Source organism: Ctenopharyngodon idella, chromosome 1 (genome assembly GCF_019924925.1).
Source record: "Ctenopharyngodon idella isolate HZGC_01 chromosome 1, HZGC01, whole genome shotgun sequence".
Lineage (NCBI taxonomy): Eukaryota > Metazoa > Chordata > Actinopteri > Cypriniformes > Xenocyprididae > Ctenopharyngodon > Ctenopharyngodon idella.
Window position 1 is genome coordinate 38,094,679 of NC_067220.1, and position 25,210 is coordinate 38,119,888.

General features: G+C 37.6%; 2 protein-coding genes across 5 annotated transcripts in view; both read left to right on the forward strand.

Moving 5' to 3' along the window:
- Positions 1-1,925: 1,925 nt before the first annotated feature.
- Positions 1,926-14,852, forward strand: septin3 (septin 3). Of its 4 annotated transcripts, none has more exons than XM_051900986.1 (10): positions 2,025-2,047; positions 6,605-6,844; positions 6,932-7,060; positions 8,164-8,245; positions 8,798-8,935; positions 10,086-10,203; positions 10,285-10,380; positions 10,522-10,618; positions 12,880-12,931; positions 13,595-14,852. In XM_051900986.1, the coding sequence occupies exons 2-10, from the start codon at positions 6,607-6,609 to the stop codon at positions 13,728-13,730; spliced, it is 1,086 nt and encodes a 361-aa protein (XP_051756946.1). In that variant the 5' UTR covers positions 2,025-2,047; positions 6,605-6,606; the 3' UTR covers positions 13,731-14,852. The 4 variants fall into 4 exon arrangements, with proteins under 4 accessions (XP_051756954.1, XP_051756946.1, XP_051756972.1 ...); XM_051901012.1 differs by lacking the exon at positions 2,025-2,047 and adding an exon at positions 4,223-4,333; XM_051901003.1 differs by lacking the exon at positions 2,025-2,047 and adding an exon at positions 4,920-5,139.
- Positions 14,853-17,174: 2,322 nt separating this feature from the next.
- The window catches only part of atf7ip (activating transcription factor 7 interacting protein), a 41,292-nt gene continuing 33,256 nt past the window's right edge, over positions 17,175-25,210 (forward strand). Inside the window, exon 1 of the mRNA XM_051888527.1 lies at positions 17,175-17,429. The gene's annotated coding sequence lies outside the window, so the exon portion shown is untranslated. The remainder of the gene's footprint in view (positions 17,430-25,210) is intronic.

Here is a 25,210-nt window from a genome sequence, read left to right on the forward strand (position 1 = left end):
TGGGTAACCAAACAGTTGTGAGGCACAATTGACTTCCTTAGTACACTAAATATCATTTCAATGCAGTTTTAGAGTTAACTTTTACATCCATAAAAATACATTACCAATAAAGTACATTTTACAAATAAAATAAATCTCTCACATCTTTCTACGAATCCCCTATAACCCTCTTGCACCCCTTTAGGAGTCCTTGGACCCCAGTTTGAGAACCCCTTTCTCAATATACATTATCATTTCCAAACATTACATAATTGCTAATGTCTTTAATTTTACAATATTTTACACTGTTGAAAAGTTTGCTGAAATGTTATTTAACTTCATTTATCAAACCTAACGCCACTCATCCATTTTCTATTGTTCTACAGCAACATCAATACAGTGGATACATCCCTGAATTCACCACAACTGAAGCCAGTCAAGGCCATTTCTCAAACAGAGACGACAATTAGACAGCTACCAACTGACAAAGACAAACCATTACATTCTGCTAATGTACGTGGTAAAACATGGCCAATAGACAGCAAAATATCTAGATTTACACCCATTTCATCCACTGAGAGAAGCGTCAGATCAATCCCCATAACCAACACGAGAGGTCAAAAAAAGCAAACTGGCCTACAACAATATCCATTCAGACCTCAACAGCAAGAGAAACTAAAACAAAATTCGAACATCTGCTACCAAGTTACCAAGCCTTCAACGCTTGAAAGCATAAGCCCTAAAAACCTCAGACATGTTGAAAAAAGTGAAAGCAGACCACAAAATTTAACCGGCTATCAAAAAAGGCGCCAATTGCAGGACCCTACTCTAGTTCGAATCCGGCTTGGATTGATTAAAACAGGGAGGATTATAAACTCTGCTGCCCACTTGTCTAATCTGGAGAAGATCAAGGGAAGCAGTGAAGAGAACAACCTAAAAATTCAGAGCGATGGACATCCTGCTGTTTCAGAAAAGTTACAACAGCCCATTCATTCAAAGATAATGTTAGGGGAAGCCAAGCAGATATTAAAACCTACCATGATGTGTCAGAAACCTCCACAAGCTTCAGCTGAAGGAAAGAGACAACTTTACAAACAATCACCTACAAGTCCAATCTCATTACCTAAAGCTACAACAAGCCAAAAGGATATTTTTCAAGAACTGAAAAACGGAAGTTCTCCAAAGGAATACAGTGAACTGGTTTCATCAAGCTCATCAAGAAGGCAAAACAGAGCTTCAGAGGACTGTAACACCACCAATGATAGCTCTAATGAAAGTAATATGATGATTAACTCCTCCCAACACAATCAAACCAGTGCCAATGACAACCAAGAGTCTAAACCAAAGATCAGGCCGCAGTCCACAGCTTCCGAGACAGAGACTTCCGTCATCACATCCCATTACAATAATGCATCAGATCAGTGCGGCCGAATGAGCTGCTTCCAGTTCCCTTTGAAGAGTCCCAGATCATTCACTGAATGTGGTCAGCTGAGCAGAATCTGTAGACCAGTGATCAAAAGAACATCTGACAGTAGACCTACATACTTCAAAACTCCTCAGGCATGGAGAAGATCTTCCTCAAACCAAACAGCAAACACAGGAAGGGATGTCAGAAATTCATCTCAAAATAGATGCAACCTTTCAGATTCAGAATCTTCTAAATCCTCTTCAAGCGAAGCGACCTTGCATGAAGATTACAGATTCGGAAGAAAATACAGGGGTGCACGGTTATACAAAAAGTGTGCTACTAGTTGTCCAACTAAATTTGTTGGCAAGAAACATGATGCCGCTGTTCACCCGGAACTCTCGGGCAGCCCAAGCACACACACTAACTTTGAAATACTGGAATGTTCCATGGCTGGATGCATGCCGCAGTGTCCATTCACTCTAGATCAACAACAAGAGCCCAAACACACAGTTCATACTACAGATTGTGACAGATTTAGAGAAGTAAACCACCCGTGGTTAAGAGAGCAAGAAGACCCCCCACCATTACAGCCATCTGTAGCCGCAGACATGAGGAGTGAAGCTGACGTACAGTCCTGCCCTGAAGAATGCGTGTCTACAGGTGAGTGCAAAGACAAATTACTGGAATTACATTAGAGGGATTGTATATAAAGACTCAAGACATCCTAAATATATACATAGCAGCCTCATATAGATTTGGTATATAAACAATCTTAGCATGTAAAATATCATGTATCAGGGAGGAAGATTTGAACTAGTCATTAGTGGTGCATGTTTGGGCGAGAATCACAGTTAGTACTTCTTATACTTAGGGTTATGGATTTGAAACTCATTAAGCCTAAATATTTTACTTAGTTGCACAATATAATACTTCAAATTGATACCTCAAATCATGTGGCTAAGGAAAACAAGCAACCATCCAGAACACTGTAGCAACTGCATCAGCGTTTAAAAAACACTTTAGCAACTGAATTGCATTGAACTGGCAAAACGAACAAGCACCACTTTCATATTTGTCAGAAAAACACGAATGGAATGTGATACTTGCCTGCAAATCTTATAATTATGAATGTATACAATTATAATTGTGAGTAAGTGGGAAAGAGATCACAACCAGCATATGTGTGATCAGGGCCTATAATTAAAACTTGCCAAGTATATGATATACTCGGCGAGTATATGAAACGGTGTCAATGGCCAGTTAGACGGTAACATTTTTATGAATTATAACAACGCAAAATTGTGAGAACATGAACGTGAACGACGCTCGGGACAGTTGACGGGGCTGTGCTGCATCGCCACGAAAGTTTAAGCCTTGCCAATTTAAATATTCAAGCTCATGAATACGCGAAAGGGAACTCAATTCATTACTCACATGCTGTGTGGGAATTTTTTTGCGCGCAAACATCCGAAGCATGTGTCCAGAAAACTGCGTCTCAGACAGTGCGCGAATACTGAATACGGTCTTTTTGAGCTTGAACGGACATATTCAAACAAAATTATGTCAATAGTGTTGGGGAAAGTTATTTTTAAAAGTAATGCATTACAATACTGCAATCCCTAAAAAAGTAACTAATTGCATTACTTAGTTACTTTTTATGCGTTACATTACTTTTGCGTTACTTTTTCTCACCTGGGCTGGGCTTGCTACTTTTTTAATAACAACAAAAAAAGTTCTATTTTTGGCAAATGTTAAGGCCCTTTCATGCCAAAAGTGAAATGAATAAGTCTCAGGCTGAAGAAAATGCATATTTACGCCTGTACAGTAGAGGGCGCAGCTCAAACAAACCTTTCAGCTGTGCTGCCATTCTGGATTAAAGAAGAATAGGATACAGGAGAAGGAAGTTCAACACTCTTATTTCTAAATCTAATCTAAAGTAGTTTTTGCTCATTAGTATGGTTGAATTAAATCATTGAAGGTCAGCAGCAAAGACATTGGTTAATAAAGTGAGATTAAATACATAAAGTATATTTGTGTAATTTAATATAGTTAATTATTACAGGTTTGCATAAAATTCTGAGATTGCATTTCACAGTTTTTATTCATTTTAAGGATTATTGAATGTTTTTGTGCAAGTGAGATGAGTAAATGCATGCTCACATTTAGTCTAGAACTACAATAACCATCATGTTCACACATGCAGCGCACACAACACCTCTTTACTTTCTCTCAACATGGGGACAGGAGAGCTGTAATTCAATAAATGTGAAAAAGTAACTCAGACATTTTGTAAATTGAAAACGTAATGCATTACTTTACTAGTTACTTGAAAATGTAATCTGATTAAGCAACTCAAGTTACTTGTAATGCGTTACCCCCAACACTGTATGTCAAAAAACAAATGACAAAGAACAATCACTCATTGGTCTTGACTGAATAACTTTTGTAACTTTAATAAAGATTAATCTATGTTTCATGGCTGGTAAAAAATATTAATGGCCGGTAAATTTACTTAAGCCACCAGCCATTGGCAGGTGGTGCAAAAAAGTTAGTTTTAGGCCCTGTATGTGACTGCTCTTTGGGATCATGTGACATAAACATTGGTGATTAGACTGTGATGTCTCTATCCAAAAGGGTAAATGCTCAAGAATCAATATATATGAACCCTAGAAACCCAAATATTCATGAGTATATAAAGGTATTTGTTGAATATAATCCACAATACAGATGACAAAGGACAAACTGTAAATGGTAGCATGTGAAATGGGCACTCTGCCTTATCATCAAGCACAGGCCTGTCTAAACACATTGAGATAACCCTGTTATGAGGTAAAAGCCGCACTGACGCTCAACGGCACTTCAGTGGTGGCTGCGTACGCCACAAACACTCTACATTTGAACAGAGCGCATGAGACAGGCAGGCACAGGACTACAAAGCCGTGAAATGTGAGTAGTTTTGATGACATGAAAGGTGCAAATTAAAATTTAAAAAAGTTATGTGGTATTGTGAGTTTAGGTTAATTTGAAACAGACTTCATTTCCATAATATGATGTATTTCAGGTTATTTAATGAGAACAAAATGTAGGATTAAGAGGAGAGTTGGAAAATAAGTGGACTTGATGACGTCAGCAGAACGGGAAAGTTGTTATGTGAATTATTTTGCTCCGTAAACATTAAGTTTAGGGAAATGTATTCTTTTGATAGTCATATATTTTGGAAACGGAAAAACGAAAGTCCCGTTGTAATCTACATGTCGCATTGTTTTACACTATAGTCACCAGTCCTGTAATTAATCATTAAAAAGCCTATTTTTCTGCTTGATACATGCAACAGTAAATACTTAAAGTGGCCTATAGAAATAATTGTACAAACAAGCTAAAACAAACACAGACAGTTAAATATCAGAGTGTCGCAAAAATATCAAAAATCACCCTACGACCCGAATCCCTAATTTCAGCTCGACCCGCGCACTGAGCATGCGCGCTGCATCCCCCAGTCTCCCGTTAGTTTCCTTGGTAACGAAAAAAAGGGTGGAGGAAGGAATGAGGTGCATCGAGCTGCGAATAGAAAGGCGAGAGACAGAGTGAAAGAAAGAGGGAGAGAGGTACCTGAACACATGATCATTCCCTAACGCCTGTTCAACTACTGCCTTAGCCTACTTATACTTTAATAGACTGTAAAACAGCGGAGAGGGACAGAAAAAGGGACGAAAATAAAATACACCCAGCGATCGCTACAAAAACAGAAATTGGTAAGTGGGAAGTGTTTCCCTTTGATTACTCGGTATCACACGAATCCCTCTGAGGTAAATACACGAACAAATGGGGAGATTATGTGTGCATGTACCCACATATGCTTATGTTTGGTTTCCACGTGATTTATAAACAGCTAGTAACGTTTAAAATGCTAGTATTATTATTATTATTCTCTGCAAAAAGACGCACATCACGCAGTGTCGCTTGAAGGAAATGTCTCGTGTTGTGTGAACGTTGGTGTTCAAAGAGCGTCTTGGTGCGTGGGAAAGGTCGAGCCGTGGGTGATTAATCCGATAAAGAGATTTGTTGAGTGCTTCTGTAATAATTCATTATTTGTTGCTTATTTGGGTGGCATATGGTGTTAATATAGGCCGACAACTCAGTGGAGCATTTAAAGTGGACTAGGCTGGGAAATAGGAGCACTAAAACATAATAGCATACACAGGTTTTTGTCTTTCTGAACCAAATTATTCACTGTTGTCTAATCTTTGTTGTTTTCCCCAAATAATCCTATTGTTTCAGAGTAACTACATATTGTACATGCAAAACAGAGTAGGGAAGAGTGGGGTAAGCTGTGCCACCGTACTTAAATTGTCCTTTAGGGAAGAAGAAATAGGACTTAAATTAGGTAAAATTAATATTTCAAGATTTCTGCTATACAGTGTAATTTGAAAATTGCATATATAACATAAGGCCATAGATATATGGCATGGCTTCTCAAAAAATATTAATATAGATAATAAACAACAATATAATAAGTCTTAATTTGCCTTTAAAGGTTTAATATTTAGAATATTTGAACGTAGTACTAGTTATACTACTTGAATTTAAAATAATATCAACTATTTTATAAACAAAAAAATGTTAAGTTGTATTTTGCTGCATTTTTTTTGCATTTAAATGTTTAGTATTCAAAATATTTTATATACCGCTTATATTTCAAATAAAAGTATTTGAATTAATTTCAAATAAATTGTTATCATAATTATAATATTAATATAAACAACTATTTTAGGTCATATTTTACTGTTTAAAGTTTACTATTCAGAATATTTGAAGGTAGTTATATATTTTGTGGTAGGATTTGTAGTAGTACATTTGTCTGACACACTTTATCTTTTAATAATTTATGATTAGTCTTTAGTTTATAAAGATTGCATGGTTGTACAAATTGGCAATTCACCAACGTGTCTGATATGTATTTTTTTGACATGGATACATGCTTTTGACACAAAATTAATTGTACCTGCTATGTAGAATACTTTCACATGCAAAAAAGTTTTTAGCATAAAAAAATGCTTATCAATTTTCTCATGTGCAGCACCTTAAATATGACCACCACATGACAAAAACTATGCACAGTTTGCTAGAGTCAAAGGTGGCACAGTGTAGGATTTATAGTGTAATAACATCTAGCCTGATTAAATATATTGAATGTTTATCATTCATTTTTTCACACAGACATGTCAGAAATTGTGCCCCCTGAAGTGAGACCTAAACCTGCCGTCCCAGCTAAGCCCTCTCATGTGGCACCACCCTCTAGCACTCCCTTTTTGCCTTCACCCCAAGGAACAGGGGGTGAAGGTCAAGGGTCAGGTCGAGGATCTGCATTGCTTGGATACATCGGTATAGACACCATCATCGAGCAGATGCGGAAGAAGACCATGAAGACAGGCTTTGACTTCAACATCATGGTGGTTGGTGGGTGGGAGAGTGATTAAGTTTCTGTTTTTATAGTTTTTCCCGAACTGTTCTTTCTTACCATTTCTCCTCGCTTTCTCTCTCCAGGTCAGAGTGGTCTTGGAAAGTCCACTTTAGTGAATACTCTCTTTAAGTCACAGGTGAGCAGGAGGAGCACAGGCTGGAGTCGTGATGAGAAGATTCCAAAGACTGTGGAGATTAAATCTGTCGCGCATGGTAAGAGCATATTGATCAGGACTTCTAAACATGTAACAGTGTCTCAGTCAGTCAACTTTTAGCAAAGACTTTAGATATATAAAGACATTGCACTCATATTAATGGGAGAAAGTGAAACGTGCGATATTGAAGGGCTGACACCCAACCCCCCTGCGATTTCCGCCTATGGCTGTACTTGCATGACTGAAATAGCGGCCCGAGAGGCTTTTCAAAGATGGCCGCTGAGTGAAATGACTTGCCTTAAAGGGAACTGGCTTTTAGCCACTGTTTTCTATAGGACAGACCTTGATAGAAATAGACATCAGGGGCTAATTAAGAAAGACTCAGTTAATGCCTTCTTATATAATCAGTACATCAGGGCCTTTAGCACAGTGGGGACCTATAGCACAGGTGCTTATGAGTAAGATGTGTCTAGACTGGCATATGTTGTGCCATGGGCAAGTTAGGAGGCCAGCTGATGGTGAATCCCCTAGGTAAGTGAACATCTGGCAAACTAAATGATATCATATGCATCCAAATGGTGTTCAGAAAAAAAATCACTAACAGGTTAGATATTAAATATATTTCATGTTTCAACCTTGTGTAGACACCTGTGGGATATTGTTCTGAAGGTTGCAGGATGTGTTAAATGGGTGTCTTTAGAAACCAGGTGAAAATATTTGAAATCAGCATTACATTGTGTCTGGATAAACATGTTTGAATTAAAGGTATAGTTCACCCCAAAATGACAACTCTTTCAGTTTACTCACCTTCAACGGGACATTTCGGGACTCAAACCTGCAAGTAAATGCCGTTGTCAATCCCAAAAACTGAAAGTGTGAACCTGAAGTTTTGGTTACCTGGACTTTCAGTGGAGCTAGAGATACCTTTTAGGTTACATTAATACATTTTTAAATTATTTGTGTTTCAAAGATTAACCAAAGTCTTGTAGGTTAAGAATGACATGAGGGTGAGTAAATGATTACAGAGTTTTAATTTTTTTTTTGTGACATTGGACCACTGTACCCTGTCTGATCCCATGTTATACTCTGGTATTTAAACATAAACAATCACTGTAATCTAACATGCTGCATTTGTAGCTGTGATAAATGTTGATTTTGCAGTGATTGAGGAAGGAGGGGTGAAGATGAAGTTAACAGTCGTTGATACACCAGGCTTTGGAGACCAAATCAACAATGATAATTGGTGAGTGTTGTGTGATTTCGTTTAAATCCAGAGGACTAATAGCCATTTTCAATCAATTTAGTTTTTGCAAATTATCCAAAATGCCACTGCATATGGGAAACAGAGGACATGAATTTGTGTCAGCTGCTGCTAAATGGCATCAAAAACACGCTCAAAGTGTGAGGGTCAGTGTTTTGGCTTCCAGATTCGCATTTAATTTCCACAGACAAGAATGAGATTGTTGCTAGAGATGCCAAATGTGAGTCTGGTTTGGCAGGTCGTCCTCAGCGATCACATCCAAGGGTCTTACTAAAGTGACAGTATTTTTCTGAGTCATTCAAATGCCTCAGACAAAACGCTGCTGCGTTGGGTGTTCAATCTTCTGTTTCTGACTGTGATGAATAAACAAAGCATACCTAAACTTTAACACTGTTCTTTTACTGCCTTCACAAAGAAAAATTCCAGTCTGTTTTTTTTTTTCCCCCATTTGCTTTCATTTTGTTTCAAAGTTTCATGTACTCTAACATAACTCTCCACATGCCACACTGTTGATTTGTTCCTTTTTGTTCTTAGCTGGGAGCCCATATCCAAATACATCAATGAACAATATGAGAAGTTTTTAAAGGAAGAAGTCAACATTGCTCGCAAGAAACGCATCCCTGATACCCGAGTGCACTGCTGCTTGTACTTCATATCCCCAACTGGACACTCGTGAGTTTACATATTTTACTTTATCACATATACCATGTAAAACAGCTCACATAGTGTGTATACTTTTAAAAAGAGTACTTATTACAGAAATAATATACTTTAAAAGAATACTTTGAATTGAATGTAATGTTTTCAGACACTTAATTGCATGTTATTTGCAATTAAATGTAAATACATTATAGTTAACATTCATATCAAATACAATTAATTGAACTTAAGTGTTCTTTTTTGACTTAAGTTCATCTTTTATTTCATAATTACTTCTAGTGTTTTTTAAATATGGTTAAAGCATATTGCCGAATGTACTGAAAAGCATTAATGATAAACTAAAATATACATTTATGTAATTTCTATATGTCATGTATATATTTTAATTACATGCTTGTAATGAAGTTGCAATTTACTACAATTAAAATATTAACTTTTAATGTAATATCGAATAACACATGACAGTTAAAATTATAATTAAGTACTTTGTGACAGTCAACATATCAAAGTAAGTTTACTTTAAAGCATGGAGCATTTAAAGTGTCCATGAATTCTTTTAATTTAAAAATAATTATTACACAGTGCACATTTTAGTGGGATAGTTCACCCAAAAATGTAAATTCTGCCATTTACTCACCCTCAAGTTCTTCCAGACTTGTATAAGTTTCTTTTTTCTGCTGAATACAAAAGAAGATATTTTGAAGAATGTCGGAAACCAAACGGTTGATGGACCCCATTTACTTCCATAGTATTTTTTTCCATACTATGGAAGTCCATGGGGTCCCATCAACTGTTTGGTTACCCATATTCTTCAAAATATCTTCTTTTGTATTCAGCAGAAAAAAGAAACTTAATGTTAGTGTACTGTAAACAGCAATAAGACATCTGGATTTCTGTGTGCTTCTTCAGAGTATTCACATCTCTCAGCATTCTTTTTATTATCTGTCAATAATTGAAAAATGCTTGCAGTTGCAGATTTGTTAATTAAGTCAAGCCACCGTGTTGATTTAAGACCATGTGCATGAGTGCTCCTCTTTCAGCCAATTCTGAATGCTTGAATGAGCTGCAGTAGTCAAACTCAGGCAGACCAGTGTCCCTGTTATAAAATCTGATTATATCAGTCTATTAATCACATCTCTTCCCACTTATTTCCCCTTCTCAGGCTTCGCCAATTGGATATTGAGTTCATGAAGCATCTGAGTCGTGTGGTCAACATTATACCTGTCATTGCCAAATCGGACACACTCACTCTTGAAGAGAAAATTGAATTTAAACAAAGGGTGAGAATGAAAGATGGATTCACAGGTTGATTCATTATCAAGTTACACTGATTAACTAGGGTTCGCCATAATCCCTTGCAGGTGAGGAAGGAGCTGGAAGTGTGTGGGATCGAGTGTTATCCACAGAAAGAGTTTGATGAAGACATGGAGGATAAGAGTGATAATGATAAGATCAGGGTAAGATCTCACTTCTCACATCTTGCATGCTGTTCTTTTTCTTTACATTTTTCTTATCTCTTCTTTCATCTCTGGACGCTCTCATCTGTTGGTCAATGTGTTTTCACATTATGTTTATCCCATTAAATCTGTGCATTACAGGAGACAATGCCCTTTGCCGTGGTAGGAAGTGATAAAGAGTACCAGGTCAATGGTAAACGAGTTTTAGGGAGGAAGACAGCTTGGGGAATTGTGGAGGGTGAGTGGGCAGAAGTGTTATTTTTCTTTTTACACAGATGTCTAAGATAAAAAGGGTTATCTGTTGATTTCACTATGCCAATAATATTTATTTCTTATCTATTAGATCAGGGATCGGCAACCTTTTTGTAATGAAGTGTCATTTTTAAGTTTTCTAGTTAATCACTGTGCCAAGCCCCCACCCAATATATATATATATAAATACACATAACCATTTTTTTTAAAAATGTTTGTAATGGCTTAATTGAAAGATTTACACATTTTACAGTTGAAACCTGATGATCAATTACAAACTTGCTTATTTGATTAGTAACAGAAATAGTGCAGAAAGTTAAACATTTGTGAAGCAATTTTCAATAAAAAAAAAAAAAAAATGTTTTAAATTTGTCAAAATCCTACAAGTTAGTTTGTTTCTGGGTTTAAATTAGACTTTGAATAACAGATTTCCAATGTGACTCTACTGAACCCCACTACAGTACATGTGAACGGAGTTTGCACATCACCATCATTGTGATGTGTGTGAAATGCTAAAAAACCACAAATATTTGGGTAATTTTCCATATTTTTTTCTGTCCCTGCAGAAAATCAGCTTATGTTGCATTCGAAACATGGACCGAAATTGCTTCCAAGAGGATTATGTTTTATGTTTTTACAGTATATATATTTGCACAAAATGATACACATATGTGAACACAAGGCATTTTAATCACTTTTTCTATCAGATGACACATTTTACTGTGTCCCTAGGTGCTATTTGTCACCTTTTGACTTTTTATAATTATTTAAATCTCAAAATGTTACATAAGCAAACATGTTTTCTGTCTGTTCTTAGTACTGTTTTCTACCCTGTTAGTATGTACTTAGGGCAGGACAGCATCAATTTCCTAATAATCACATTTCAATGGAACTTGTTGAGGTACTTCATATAAAGAATGACCTATTTTACAGTAAACCTTGTGTATTTGTACTTGTGTACAGCAGTGGTTCTCAAAGTGTGGGGCACGCCCCCCAGGGGGGTGGGGTGGGGGCTCACAGGTACTGCAGGGGGGGTAAAAAAGAAAGTCGGGATGAAAAAGCCGTTGCAACAGCGTTCAAGTGGGTGACTGTGTCCGAAATCGCCCCCTATACCCTTAAATAGGGCACTATTTGAGGGGACAGCCATTTGTAGTGGTGTCCGAAACCATAGTGGACGATGTTGAGTGCACTCATTCAATCCCACAATGCACCGCAATAACGAGTGTACAACCGATGCACGCTCAACGGCTAGAGAATACCCATAATGCAGTGTGAGAGTCGCGCGCTGAATGAATTCCCGCGTCTCGCCAGGAGATGGCGCCCGCAGCTGAATCAATCATCCATTCATTTTCCAAACCGCGCTGGTCCAGCATTATCATACAGGTATAAATTCCTTTTTAATTAATCATTAAATCGTTTAAAAGGTTTGAATATGCTAGTTCAACATAAATATTCATTACTACTGGAGCTGCCAGTTTGCTACATTTCAAAAGATTATTAAAGAGTAACACAAACTATGCGAAATCGGCAGCCCTTCCGGTGCAAATCGCCCCTATACCCTCATTCACTATTCCCTACATTACTCCACTAATATAGTCCACTTGAAGGAGTGAATGAAACGAGTGAGTGAATTCGGACACTGAGTGCACCGGAAGGGCTGCCGATTTCGCATAGTTTGTGTTACTCTTTAATAATCTTTTGAAATGTACCAAACTGGCAGCTCCAGTAGTAATGAATATTTATGTTGAACTAGCATGTTCAAACCTTTTAATCGATTTAATGATTAATTAAAAAGGAAATTATACCTGTATGATAATGCTGGACCAACGCGGTTTGGAAAATGAATGGATGATTGATTCAGCTGCGGGCGCCATCTCCTGGCGAGACGCGGGAATTCATTCAGCGCGCGACTCTCACAGTGCATTATGGGTATTCTCTAGCCGTTGAGCGTGCATCGATTGTACACTCGTTATTGCGGTGCATTGTGGGATTGAATGAGTGCACTCAACATCGTCCACTATGGTTTCGGACACCACTACAAATGGCTGTCCCCTCAAATAGTGCCCTATTTAAGGGTATAGGGGGCGATTTCGGACACAGCCCATGACACCATCTAGGGCGCCATTTTTTTTTTTAAAGGTTTAAAGGGGGCATGATGACCAAAAAACTTTCAGAACCACTGGTGTACAGTATATTGTTGTGTTGCTGAATGTTTTCTGACAAAACAAGTTTTTTTCATCCCTGTAGTTGAAAACCCAAATCACTGCGAATTCGCCTTGCTTCGTGATTTCATGATTAGGTGATGTATACAACTTTATTTTTTTTTTATAGTGATCTTAATAATGTATTAACTACCGTTCAAAAGTTAAGCGTCATTACGATTTTTTTTTAAAAGATATTAATATTCAGCAAGGACGCATTAAATTAATCAAAAGTGAGAGTAAAGACATTAATAATGTTACAGAAGTTTTCTATTTCAAATAAATGCTGTGATTCTGAAATTTCTATTCATGAAAAAAATGTATCCCAGTTCCCTCAAAAATATTAACTGTTTTTAACATTAATAATAAAAGAAGTGTTTCCTGAGCACCAAATCAGCATATTGGAATGATTTCTGAAGGATCATGTGACACTGAAGACTGGAGTAATGATGCTGAACATTCCGCTTTGCCATCACAAGAATATATTTTTTAATATATTGTTCAAATTAATTTTGATCAAATAAATGCAGCCTTGGTGAGCATAAGCGATGACTTTTAAAAATCATATTGTCCCCCATAATTTGAACAGTAGGCCTAGTGTATATATTTTATTTATTCAGTCATTTATTGATATTTATGTATTATATATATATATATCAATGTTTATAGGTTTCTTAACAATTAAAAAATGCATGTTTGCAGTCTTTATGAAATATTTCCATAAACACTCAACACTAATTACGATGTTTTCATATACTCAGGTCTCACCTCCAGGACCTGAAGGAGGTCACTCATAACATCCACTACGAGACGTACCGTGCCAAAAGGCTTAATGCTAACGGAGGTCTGCATCCCATCTCCTCCTCTGGCCACGAAACACAAGAAAGCAACCTGTGAAAAAAAAAGCGAGCAGGATAATAAGGATGCGAGAGGAGACAAAGATTCATCTTGTAATAATTCAACTGTGCATGTTCAGAAGATCTCATCGCTGTGGAGGTTTAAGTCTTTATACTCCTTTTAACCCTTTGTGGAACTTGTCATCATCTCTTGTCGCACAACCTTTGAAAATTAGAAAAAGAGTTCCCCAGTTGCTCACTATGCTGTTTTTAGTGAGCTCGTGATAATCGTATCTTGTCCTCCGTCCTCTACGGCAACCTCTGTTAGACACATTTGAGCAGTTTAATATAGTTAGAAGGGGGATTGCACTGCCACTGCTATCTGCAGCTTACTCAACGGGCCTTATTTATTAAAACATTTAGCACACTTTTAGTACCTATGCCAATTGAACATACTCTAGTAAGCCTACTAAATCTCAACATGCAAAGTGTTTTAATAAGTGTCATCTCTTTGGCCCTATAAGGGTACAGCAGTGTTTCTCTAAGTACTTTTTACCTTTGCTGTGTAACTCTGCCAAAGCAAGTCTCAGAGGACTCTGAAGTGACCATTGAAGTATATTCCTACAGATCATTCCAAACAAGTGCAACAATTTAAACGCATGCCTGCGTTTACATTGCTTTCCAGTGGCCAATTAAACTTCAGGAAGAAACTGAAAGAACACTGATTAAAAATGATCGGTTCCTTTTACAAATCAAGAAGTTTTCTTTCAGCACATTTTGTATGAGTCTGTTTGTATGAATGAGTACAAAAGTTGCGTTTAACAAAGCTTTCTCATCATTTTGCCTATGGTAATAGTTATTTCTGCCTCGTGATGTAATTTTCCTTTTAATATCCCATGTGTGCCAATATTTCAAATTGTGTGTAATTACTTTTACATTACATTTCATCTCACAATAGCATATCTGCACAGATTGATACATTATGTAGGAATCTCAAGTCTTACAGATTCATACTGATCTTAAATCAGTTCACCATTCATCTTTTTCATATCACATTTAATTAATGCTGGTGTGGAATTATAAAACACCTTTGAACAATAATTATGAAACATTATTTATATTGTATTTATGTTTTATTTATTACGATACTTATGTTTTAATTTAATAAACATGTTTGCCATGATTGCCTTGACTTTTTTTTTTTTTTTAAAAAAGAACAGTTGCCAGTTGTCTTTTTCCTTTTTGACAGTTCAGCAGTTGTTTGTTTCTCTTTGTATAAAACAGAAACGGAAAGAAGACTGTCGTCTCGGAATTTGCCAGTAGGGGGAGCTGTATGACAAAAGACTAAATTGCGTCAGTACTCACAAAGTCCACTGGGTGGCGCGATACTGAATCGTAACAACACATCAGTTCACTCTATTCAGTTCACACAGCATTTTGTTAGTCCATCCGAATTCTTGTTTGTCTTATGACTCATGTCAAATTCTGCAACTAGGTTTTGACTTAATAAAAACCCTTTTATAAGTGTCATCACAGTCTGTTTAGATGAATCTTTTAAACTTGGCCTCATATTATCATGTACCTATTTATCCTTTGAGCGTGCGTGTTCCGCCTCACTCGGTGACTCTTTAATAACCTCTGGCATTGAGTTAATTGATTTGAAGTGATATTCAATTTAACAGCGTTATTTATCGTGGCTTTTTATACGATATAGAAATACCGTCGTCTTTGTCTCTCCGAGTGTCGTTTCAGAGGCTTTGTGCCTGGCTTGAAAAAGGAGGCGGAGCCAAATGTTCTTCCTGCTCTATGATCTGAAAGAAGTAGGTTCCTTTAGTACGTTGGTTAGGTTAGTCAGTGTATTGTCAGACCACATTTTACCTCCTCTAACTTAATAAATTTAAGTTCTCAATCAAGTGGAGCCCAACTGAAACTATTCAGCACTTTAGGTGGAGAGGAAAACAGGGGGCTCCTAATTTGTGAAATTAAAATATCACTTATTTAATCATTTATTTGTAATGTTTAATTAAGATAAATTTGTATGCAAATATAGACCCCATCCAGTGAAGTTTATCTTATATTAGTTACATAAAATGTCTCCCTTATCTCTGTGAGCTCCCCAACAGCTCGCAGGCGGTACTGCAGATAGTAGACATTTCAAACAGAAATCCTCGTGCTTCACATGCTGCAAGTAATGACAACAAAATGGCTGACCTTCACGAAAATAAAGCCTACTCGCTATATATAGTCATTGCGAACCGTTGAACGGCTCTGCTAAGGTGTTGTGTGTGTGAACTTGATGTGCATTTCAAAAACATGCTTGGTTGTTTTTTTTTAACCTTTCTTCTGTTTATTCAGGTTTGTTAAAAAGAGGCTATCTATAAAAATTGAGCCTGCATGTGCAGACAACTCCTCCCACGGGTCACGCTCCCATCCCCCTCACCACAAGTCCCCCACCCCAGTGTCACGCCCTCCTTCCCTGTTAATATTTGAGTGACTGTTCGAGAAAATAAATAGAAGTAAAAACATAAAGAGCCAGAGCTGACGGCTCTTAAATAAACAGTAGTGCAAGAAATAGTACAATGCGTGTTTGAGAGCGTCAGTAGAACTGTATTCTGATTCTGTAGGTTTCATCGCGGCATCAGTGCAGTTATTACGCTAAATAGTAACGCAGTTATAGCGGCGCCACAAGAATACAGCGCGAAATATCACGACCGGTACTCCGATTCCAAAACGAATGACTCTTTTGAATCGGTTCTTTCTAGTGAATCAACAAATATACAGCACAACCAGGGCTGCGTTTTCCAAAAGCATCGAGCTAGTTGATCGTAGAGAACATTGGTAGCGTTCACGATGATTTTGGGAAACGCAGCACCGAACAAGTGACTCTTATGAACCGGTTCCTCACTGAAAGAGCGGCAACTCACTGAAATAACTCATACAAATTATTTTCATGTCCGAAAACCGTATACCGCGCAGCACTCGTCGGTAAATCAGTACTGACTGGCTGTTTATGATAACTCGACACACGATGTTTTAATGCACCATGGTAATTCACAAATATTTAGAAAGGTGACTATGAATAGGCTACAGAAAGGGTTTAAAACGAGGATAGCCCGGGTTTGTGTACGACCAAAACTCGAGCTTGGTTGTTAACAGGCGTTAACGGCAGGCAATATAAAATTCAATTACTAAAAAAATACGATTGTTTCGTAAATTTCTCATACATCTCTATTCATTTTGATACCCTATGTCAAACACCAACAAAATATTAATGCGTGGATAAGAACACGGTTGAACCAGTGAGAAATCGTGTTTCCGTGTATATTACCGTTATGGATGTTAAACCATGTTAAAATACCAACGGACATTAAGATTCAACATGTGAACAACACGCGTTTGAAAACGTTCGAGGGGAGATAGGAGGGGCTTAATTTTCGATTCTCATGTTGTCCCGCGAAAAGCCTGTCTCCTCCCCCTGTTGTTGTACCGTTGGAGGGGAGAAGAGAGCGCGAATCACCAACCAAACTACACTGTAGAGTTGCTGTCAGCCTGCTCTCACTGTAGCCTACAGTCAGTCACCTTGTGTTGCTGTCTGTGTGTGACTGTATGCGATTCCGTTGCGTGACGATTAAGACGTTACCAACAGAATCCGCGTTTGCTGATGTTTTGTTTTTAAACGTATACAATACGAAACATAGACTGTCGTGGTAACGAATTGTTGGAGGTACCGGTTGTAAGCTCTCCGACTGATCAAAACACGGTGAGTTTTCACACTTGGTTTCGCAAAATTAATTGTTTGTCCTACTTTTTTTTTCTGAGAATAATTGTAACTTAATATACATTTATTTAGGTTAATGTAATGTTTATGTAATATTTGTTGGGCTATGTTTATATTTTAACTGTAACGTGATTTTACCTGTCACATAATTGCACATCAGGTGTTAGCTCATTTAGAAACTCAGTTTAAATAAAAATAAAACACTCAACACAATTTAGACTGTCTAGGCTATTTATGTTAAATTTATATAAAGTGAAATTTAAGTAAGTATTTTGTTGTTGTTTTACAAAGTGATAGCTACAATGTGATTTCTTCCAAACCTGGAACAATCACTTATATTTACAATTCCAAAAGATAAAAAAAAAAAATGCACATGTACATTTATGTAACATTTAACATTTTTATGTTGGCTGGCTGATATTAGTGTGAATGTATAGCATTGTTTGCTGAAGTTTTATATCACAGATGTCATTGTAGAAATACACTTATTTTGTCAGCCATGATTAATTTATTCCCTGAGAAAAAGTGTCCAATATCAGGCACTTTGCTGAGATTAATAAGTAGTATTTGGATGTGATCTCAAGATATCGGCCCCCCTGAGGAGAGACCCCCTCCATGTAAAGTAAAACAGCTGCATTTAGGCTATGGAATACAACTAAAGTCTTTATCTTATCTATGTGTAAGCTTTTAAGCATACATTTCAATATATAAGTACTATTTATTTCTTTGTTTAAAAGAAAAACAAATGTTGAGACTGAGAAATAGCTTAAAATCACTGAGAAAAATTTAAGTGTTTACTTAATTACCCATAATTACACTCTAAAGGTGAAGTGTATTTTTTTTTTGTGCCACTAGTATTGTCGCAAAAAAGAAAAAAAATGGTTTTCAAACAGGTTTCCCTCAACACACCCTCATGCCTGACATTGGTCAGAAAATAGATAGCCTCACCCAAAACTTCTTGTTATGTGAGGCTGGGTGGCATTCTTAAAACAGCAATGCTTTTATAGTGCCACAATGCTTATTTATATACACCTTATTTTGAAATGCAGAAGTAAGCTATTTCCTGTGAATGTGCGAAACTTTCGATTCATTAGCCGCTATAGGTAAATAACTAGAAGAATAACAAAGTGCAGTAATATGGTAGAACTATTTGTGCTAGAATGTTTAATGTGCACTTTTACCCCTTTTCCACCAAGGCAGTTTGAGTGCTTGTTCAGAGCCTAGCACAAAAACATTGCTGGTCTAGAAGTAAGAACCACTTGCGTCAGGGGCTGGGGGCAGGGTTACCGTGGCCAACAAGATGAACAGAAACTTGTGACCGCCATTTTTGAAATAGCAGCTAATCGAGCTAATAGCAGCTCAATTGTGATCTCTGTCTATACAAATTATGGCGAGCTGCATGAATGCGGTGGATTGGCCGCGTTTGGATGCCGATATAGGTTCGCAAAGCCATAAGCATCAGCGTCCGCCATTGTTGATGGAAGGCTTGTTCGAGATGCATTGGTGCTGCATCTGCACTGGCTCTGAACTAGCACCCGGTTCATGTTGTGGAAAAGGGGTATTTGATTGATGAGGTTCTTTCAAAAAATCCTGATATGTCAACTTTGTTTGAAGGTTAGAGCGGAATTGCCTTTTTGTTTAAACAGTGGAAGCCCGTTTGGAAATCAGGATTAATTTTTGCAATACCATTCTCTTTGCGTACACACTTCACCTTTAAAGGTCCAATCAATCATGGCTCCTATAGGGACTGTGAATTGTTAAGGATCCTCTGAAATGTTATTTTGAATACTTGGCAAATTGTAAGATCTGTCACACAAAATAACATTTCAGTGGTTCCTTAACAATCCACTGAAATGTTATTTTGAGTAATAGATCTTGCAATTTGCCAAGTACTGCACTTCATTATTATTTTATTTGCTTGCAGTCATTAAGCCTAAATATAACATTGCTGGGTTGCATGTTTCATATCACTATAGAAAAGCTTAAACAGAAGAGAATGATGCCAGCAATGCCAAGATCTTTGGTTCAAAGACCAGGGAATGCATGAACTGATAAAAAATGAATACCCTGAATGCAGTATCTCACTTTGAGTAAAAGTATTTGCCAATTTAGGTCAGATGTCTTTAGATTACATATACAAAAATGGTAATTGGGGGAATGTTTTATATCCAAACAACAATATCGACAAAAGGTTTCTGTACAAAAAAACACTTATTAAATATGATCAACAAATGGTGTCCCTTCTTTATTTTAAACACCCATAATTGTTTAATGAACATGAACTTTATAGATGCTTCTTTTGAAACCATAATAATGGGAGAATCACAAACCTGCACCTCAGATTTGTTTACTATAATGATTCAGATTGATCACCGACTACTACTTTGATCTAATTCAAACTTAATGCATTTATAGGTAAAATTGTAAATAACAATAAAAAGTAGTAAATCTTTTTCTGTTTATAAAGCCCAAAGTATCCTTCATTTTTTTTACATGAATGCTAAGGTATGTGCACACTGTGTGTGACACAGATTTCGTCATCAACATACTGCGCATACTGTATACGCACAGCCTGATTTGTCTAAACTTGCATAGTCTTTACGCCCAGGTCATGTTTTTTGCACTAATTAGTTTGTCCACAAGTTGCCCGTTGCTGTTGTTTTACAGTCGAAAAAGAAATGAAGAGTTGCAAAAGCCACTAAACGCCACCTCCGTCAAAAATGAGAAAAAGATATTGAGCGAATGCTCTCCGCACAAAGTATATGTTCATCAAATACTTTCACTTCAAATCTGCTAAATCCCAGTGTCATCCCATTTAGAAATACTGGTTCATTGGCAGAAGCCGCTAAATGCCACTTCCCTTTGTTAGCAAAAGCCTCTAAGTCCACATAAGAACCAATCGGAAGATGCGATTCGAATCATATGATTTCATGATGAATGATATTGTGCGTATGAGCTGGCTTTCAATTGCTGAGCTGCATGTTTTTATCATGTCCATCGTTAGTGGCAATGACAGGATTTCACGAGTAGCAAGTAAACAGACATTTTACCATGTCTTGTTGTCCAAAGAGGTGGACTTAGAGGTTTTTGCAAAAAAGAGTACACATGGTTTTGCAGCAAAAGACTGCAAATATGTTAAATACCAATGAATTGACATTTTTGAAAATAAGGCATTTCAATAACTGATAAAAAATGCTAATTTAAAAGAAAACATGTCAGATGGACTTGGAGGTTTTTGCATCTGAACTCTTCAAATGTTCTTGTGTGAAACTTTTTAAGATTAAAAGACATTGTTTTGGAGAGAAATTTTGCAGACAAGATTTCTAGTCGACTGCCTGTGTTCACGCATGCTATAAAATGGAGTATACTTTGAAAGACTATGTGTTTGTACGTGTAAAAGAACCGTGGGCTGAACACTAATTTATAAACATAGGAGATTTGGATCACTTGAATCAGTAAAGTTCAACTGATACATTACAAAGTTGATTTGTTTAGATATTTATGCCTACGCAGACACCCTTTAGTTAGCTTTCATAAAATGAAATCAACAATAGTACTGCAATCATTGTGACACACTCTACAACCTCTGGTTAGTGTAGAATTCTATGAGATTATTATGGGCATAATCCATGATATAAGTGAACTTGTTCGGTCACTCCATCTGAGGGACACATCGGAGTCTTCTAATGCCACTGCTTCATGAAGAGATTTCTATGAAGATCTGACTCCCGTAAAAACAACCGACATGCTGTGGCCAGTTTTGGCATGTACATATTTTATGCAATGCTTAAGAACATGGTGCACTGTTGCCTTAAATTTCATTGAGGTTGATCATCAAAATAGTAGACTGTGGGTTTTGGAAGGTTACTTTGTCCCACTATAACACTACATTACTGGGCTGGTTGCGTGGACTAGATATCATCGATATTTGAAGACGGTAGAATGGTCTGACGAATCATGTTACCAGGGATTGGAGCTGATGGCAGTAAATCCATCTTGTCAGATTGGAACAGATCAATTATAAGAGATTTTTGGAAAATCTTAGCTAACCATCAGCAATTGTTGGTGTCTGTCATTCTCGTCTGTGTGTGGTACTCTTGCCCAATACCAAAGATAGTTCAGGCCTAGTTGAAGGTGCATTCATTTGAGTTCAGAAACCTGAACATGAGCCCTGCGGAGCAGCATTGAGATATAGTTGTGCAGTCAAGTTGAGCTGTTGATCCACTACCAGAAAATAAGGGCTTTTTCACACCTGGCTCATTTGGAGTGTTTGTTTCAGAACCTTGTGCATTTTCTCCCTTAGTTCAGTTCATTTAGGCATATGAACACTGCAATCGTGCTTGGATCCTCACCAAAGCAATCGCTCCTCAACCGCCTGAACAAGGTGGTCTCGCCCAATTGAAAATTAACTGTGGGACGGTTCGATTGAGATGAGAAAGCAATCCGACATAATGGACCAATGAACCAATGTGTCACGATAGCTACAGATAAAGCCAATAAGCTCACGGAGCAAACTTGTAAATCTGTCTTGATGGATGATGCAGAGGAAACTGACCAATAAGAGGACAGTTTTTCTCACATGTAACTTACATAAACACTTTTGGTACATTTTGAAATGTTGCCTTGTGAAAGTGAACCGAACAAAGAAGAAAAAATTCCCTGTTTCGGAACAAAGCAAACACCCTAATGCTGGGTTCAGACTACACAATATCAACCCAAATTTGCCACGATCCGTTTGACGTAGGGTATTATGGTGATTCGTAAAAGACAATTGGTGTTGAGACGCAAGAATCGATTGTTTCATCTCGTATAGTGTGTCATAGTGAACGATAGGCTTGCTACGGTAGTCGGTGTTACTGGTGTTACTGGTGTTCAGTCACAACACCGGTTTCATCACTTGCCCACCGCGGCACCGAGGTTAATTTTTTTCCCACTTTAACGCGTTAAAAATATTTGCATTTAATGCAATTAACGTAGTATCCATTTTCTGCGTTATATGATCCAGCTCTTATTCATGCTAATGCTTTTAAACCATTCAAGCGCGACAAGGCAAAAGAGAACGCGCTGTCTTGCCTATGTGACATGCGCGCCAGTATCGAGTTCTCTTCTGCTCTTAACGAACCATAACGCACACAAATTATGCCAAAATGTCCATTTTGTCAAGTGTTTTTCAGTAAGAGTAACCCACCATTCAAGAAATTGCCGTTAATTTGAAAGTGAAAGTCAGCCTTTCCGTAACAAAACATCGAAAGCTCAGCCGAACAGCTGATCATAGCTGTACAGGGCGGGTTTTTATTTTTCATATCAAAAACATTCCTCGTCGCGGAGAGCGCCGTTCATGCAAAGACTATAGTCTTAAAGGGACTTTGGTTCATGGTTGCATAGCAATGATAGACGCCACGGGAGCGCAAGCGCTTTGGAAACAAGGAGAAAGTGACGTGGCCGTGCTTTCCACGCGTTTTTAGACGCGATATGTGAACGGCCCCATAAAAAAAAAAAGAGGTAGAGGCCCTGCCCCCCCGGTGACACCGGTATTACCGGTGTTGTCACATGTTGATTAACCGGTGGGAAAATTTTCTCACCATCACATCCCTAGTGAACGACAACCGATGCTGCGTCTGTGACGCTTCACAACAGAAAGACTAGCATGTTTTAGGGACGGGTCTCATCTGTGACATTGACCAATAGGAGCACAGAAGCTCTTCCATACACAGGTTTCAAACATGGCAAAGAGAGACAATGATATTGATGCTGCTTAGGTGGAGTTATGCAATGGAGGAAAGGTTCGTGGAGCTATGGCCACAACACTCCTATCTGATGTTATTTGATAAGATGTTTCCTCGAGGGACTATGACACCAGAGTGAAAAAAGATAAATGCTGGCAAATGACAGCGGAGGCAACCCGGTGATTACTAGAATTAACATTAGGCTAGTACAACCATTGTTTGTTTACGCTCTTGTGAAGTCAGTTGCTAGTTCCACCTTCTCAATGACGTCACGCATGTCGTTAAAGATGGCTAGCGATGATTGTTTGGAAAGCAACATGTAGTGTGACATGTTTCTTGTCCACGACATGACAAGAATTTAGTAGTCAAAATCGCATAATCTGACTAAGTGACTATCTTGTAGTCTGAACCCGGCATAAGACTGCGTCCAAAAATGCATACTCTTCTCACATACTTTGCCACCTTAAAAAAAGTATGTTCTGTGTAGTATGAATATGTTGTATAAATGCAATTCGGACTTATTATATTCACCTTGTTGTCATTGTTGTGTGACCTACTAGCGTCAGTTGTGTCCGGGTGTGCCTCATACGTCCTGAAAAGTGAAGCTGCGGGCTCTTTGATCGCCCCCTGGTGGCTGGATGCAGTACAGGTCATAAACCTCGCCCTCTCCATTCAAACGAACGGGAATGAGTTAAAACAAAAAAATAAATTACGCTTCAAATAAAATTTTCCGAAAGATGGTTTTGGTCATTTAAGGTAGTTGTTATCACGCTGATATATATTCAATTGTTCATTTTTATGATAAGTTTGATTTTAGCTAGCAATTTGATGCTATAGAAACGGGGCGTGTCGTCATGATTGACAGTTGTGACTGACAGCTTCTCTGAGGACTGTCAGAGCTTCGAGGGTAGATTGAAGATATATAACTAACTATTAATTTTCGATTTCTATGCTATTTCACACCGACAGAATGAGTTGTTCCCCAGTAAACTGTACTAACCGACCTACAGGATCTGACGGATCACTGAACTTTTCTTCGGTCACGTTAAATGTGGGCTTTATAAGCTAATTAATAAATGTTATTAGTTAAGATAACACGCCTAACGTCAGCCATGACGGGAAAAAGCAGGTGATCGTTATCTGGCAGTTACTAATTATTTTTATGGGTATACAATAATAATTAGCAGGACAAAACTAATGATAACCTACTCTAATTAATTATAATATTAATATTATAATCCTGTAACGTTAGTTCAACTTTATTTAAAATGGCATGACCGTTTCTGACATTTTAGAGTTGTTTCTAGTGGCATATTATATTGAGTTGATCTACTGAATTTGCTGTTTCAAAAATATTATTGCTCTAGAAACAAAATAGCCTATTATTTTATAGGTAGAATTTTAAATTGTGTATAATTAATATAGCCTATTTAAAATACATCAATGGTGACGCAGTCGTCTGGGCGGAAGTTTGATACCGCGACTCCGCCTCCAGGCTCCACTGACGATTCCTTCTGCGCATGCCCAGGCTCCAAACTGATGTTTTTGCGTAACATGTCAACGCCCATCGTCGTACGTTTTACATTCAGTTCATTACAATGGAAGGAAGCGCCGTCGCGTCGTCCATCTTTTTTTACAGTCTATGGTTGTGTCACTAAACTGCCATTCACAAATCCTCTCCTGTGGCTTCATGGGATAGTAAAGTGCCCATTGGATGCGCACTTCAGAAATCTCGGGGTACTTCACGCTTACTTGAGTTTTACGAATTCTGTGAATTCGGACATATTACTTGTTCCCCTACTACATTGTAGGGAAGTATGTGATTTTGGATGCAAGTTATTGAAGGCCATTGAAAATATTCAGAATGCTTGATCTTCTAAACCTATAGACCTTATGTAGCCCCACCCCTTTTCAGCGCTGCGCTCGTTGTCTTTTGACTTCCGGCTTGTATTTCCACAGCGATCTTATGTATTTATGAAAGAACTGCTCATTTTAAAATCTTCCCGGTCTACTGACATTTGTTAAGACATCTGCTCT

Bases quoted from the DNA above. Each gene is read 5' to 3' on its own strand.
- septin3 (XM_051900986.1), top strand. From the start codon at position 6,607: ATGTCAGAAATTGTGCCCCCTGAAGTGAGACCTAAACCTGCCGTCCCA. The intron at 6,845-6,931 runs GTGGGTGGGAGA...TTCTCTCTCCAG, and splicing joins CTTCAACATCATGGTGGTTG to GTCAGAGTGGTCTTGGAAAG. The intron at 7,061-8,163 runs GTAAGAGCATAT...TTGATTTTGCAG, and splicing joins GATTAAATCTGTCGCGCATG to TGATTGAGGAAGGAGGGGTG.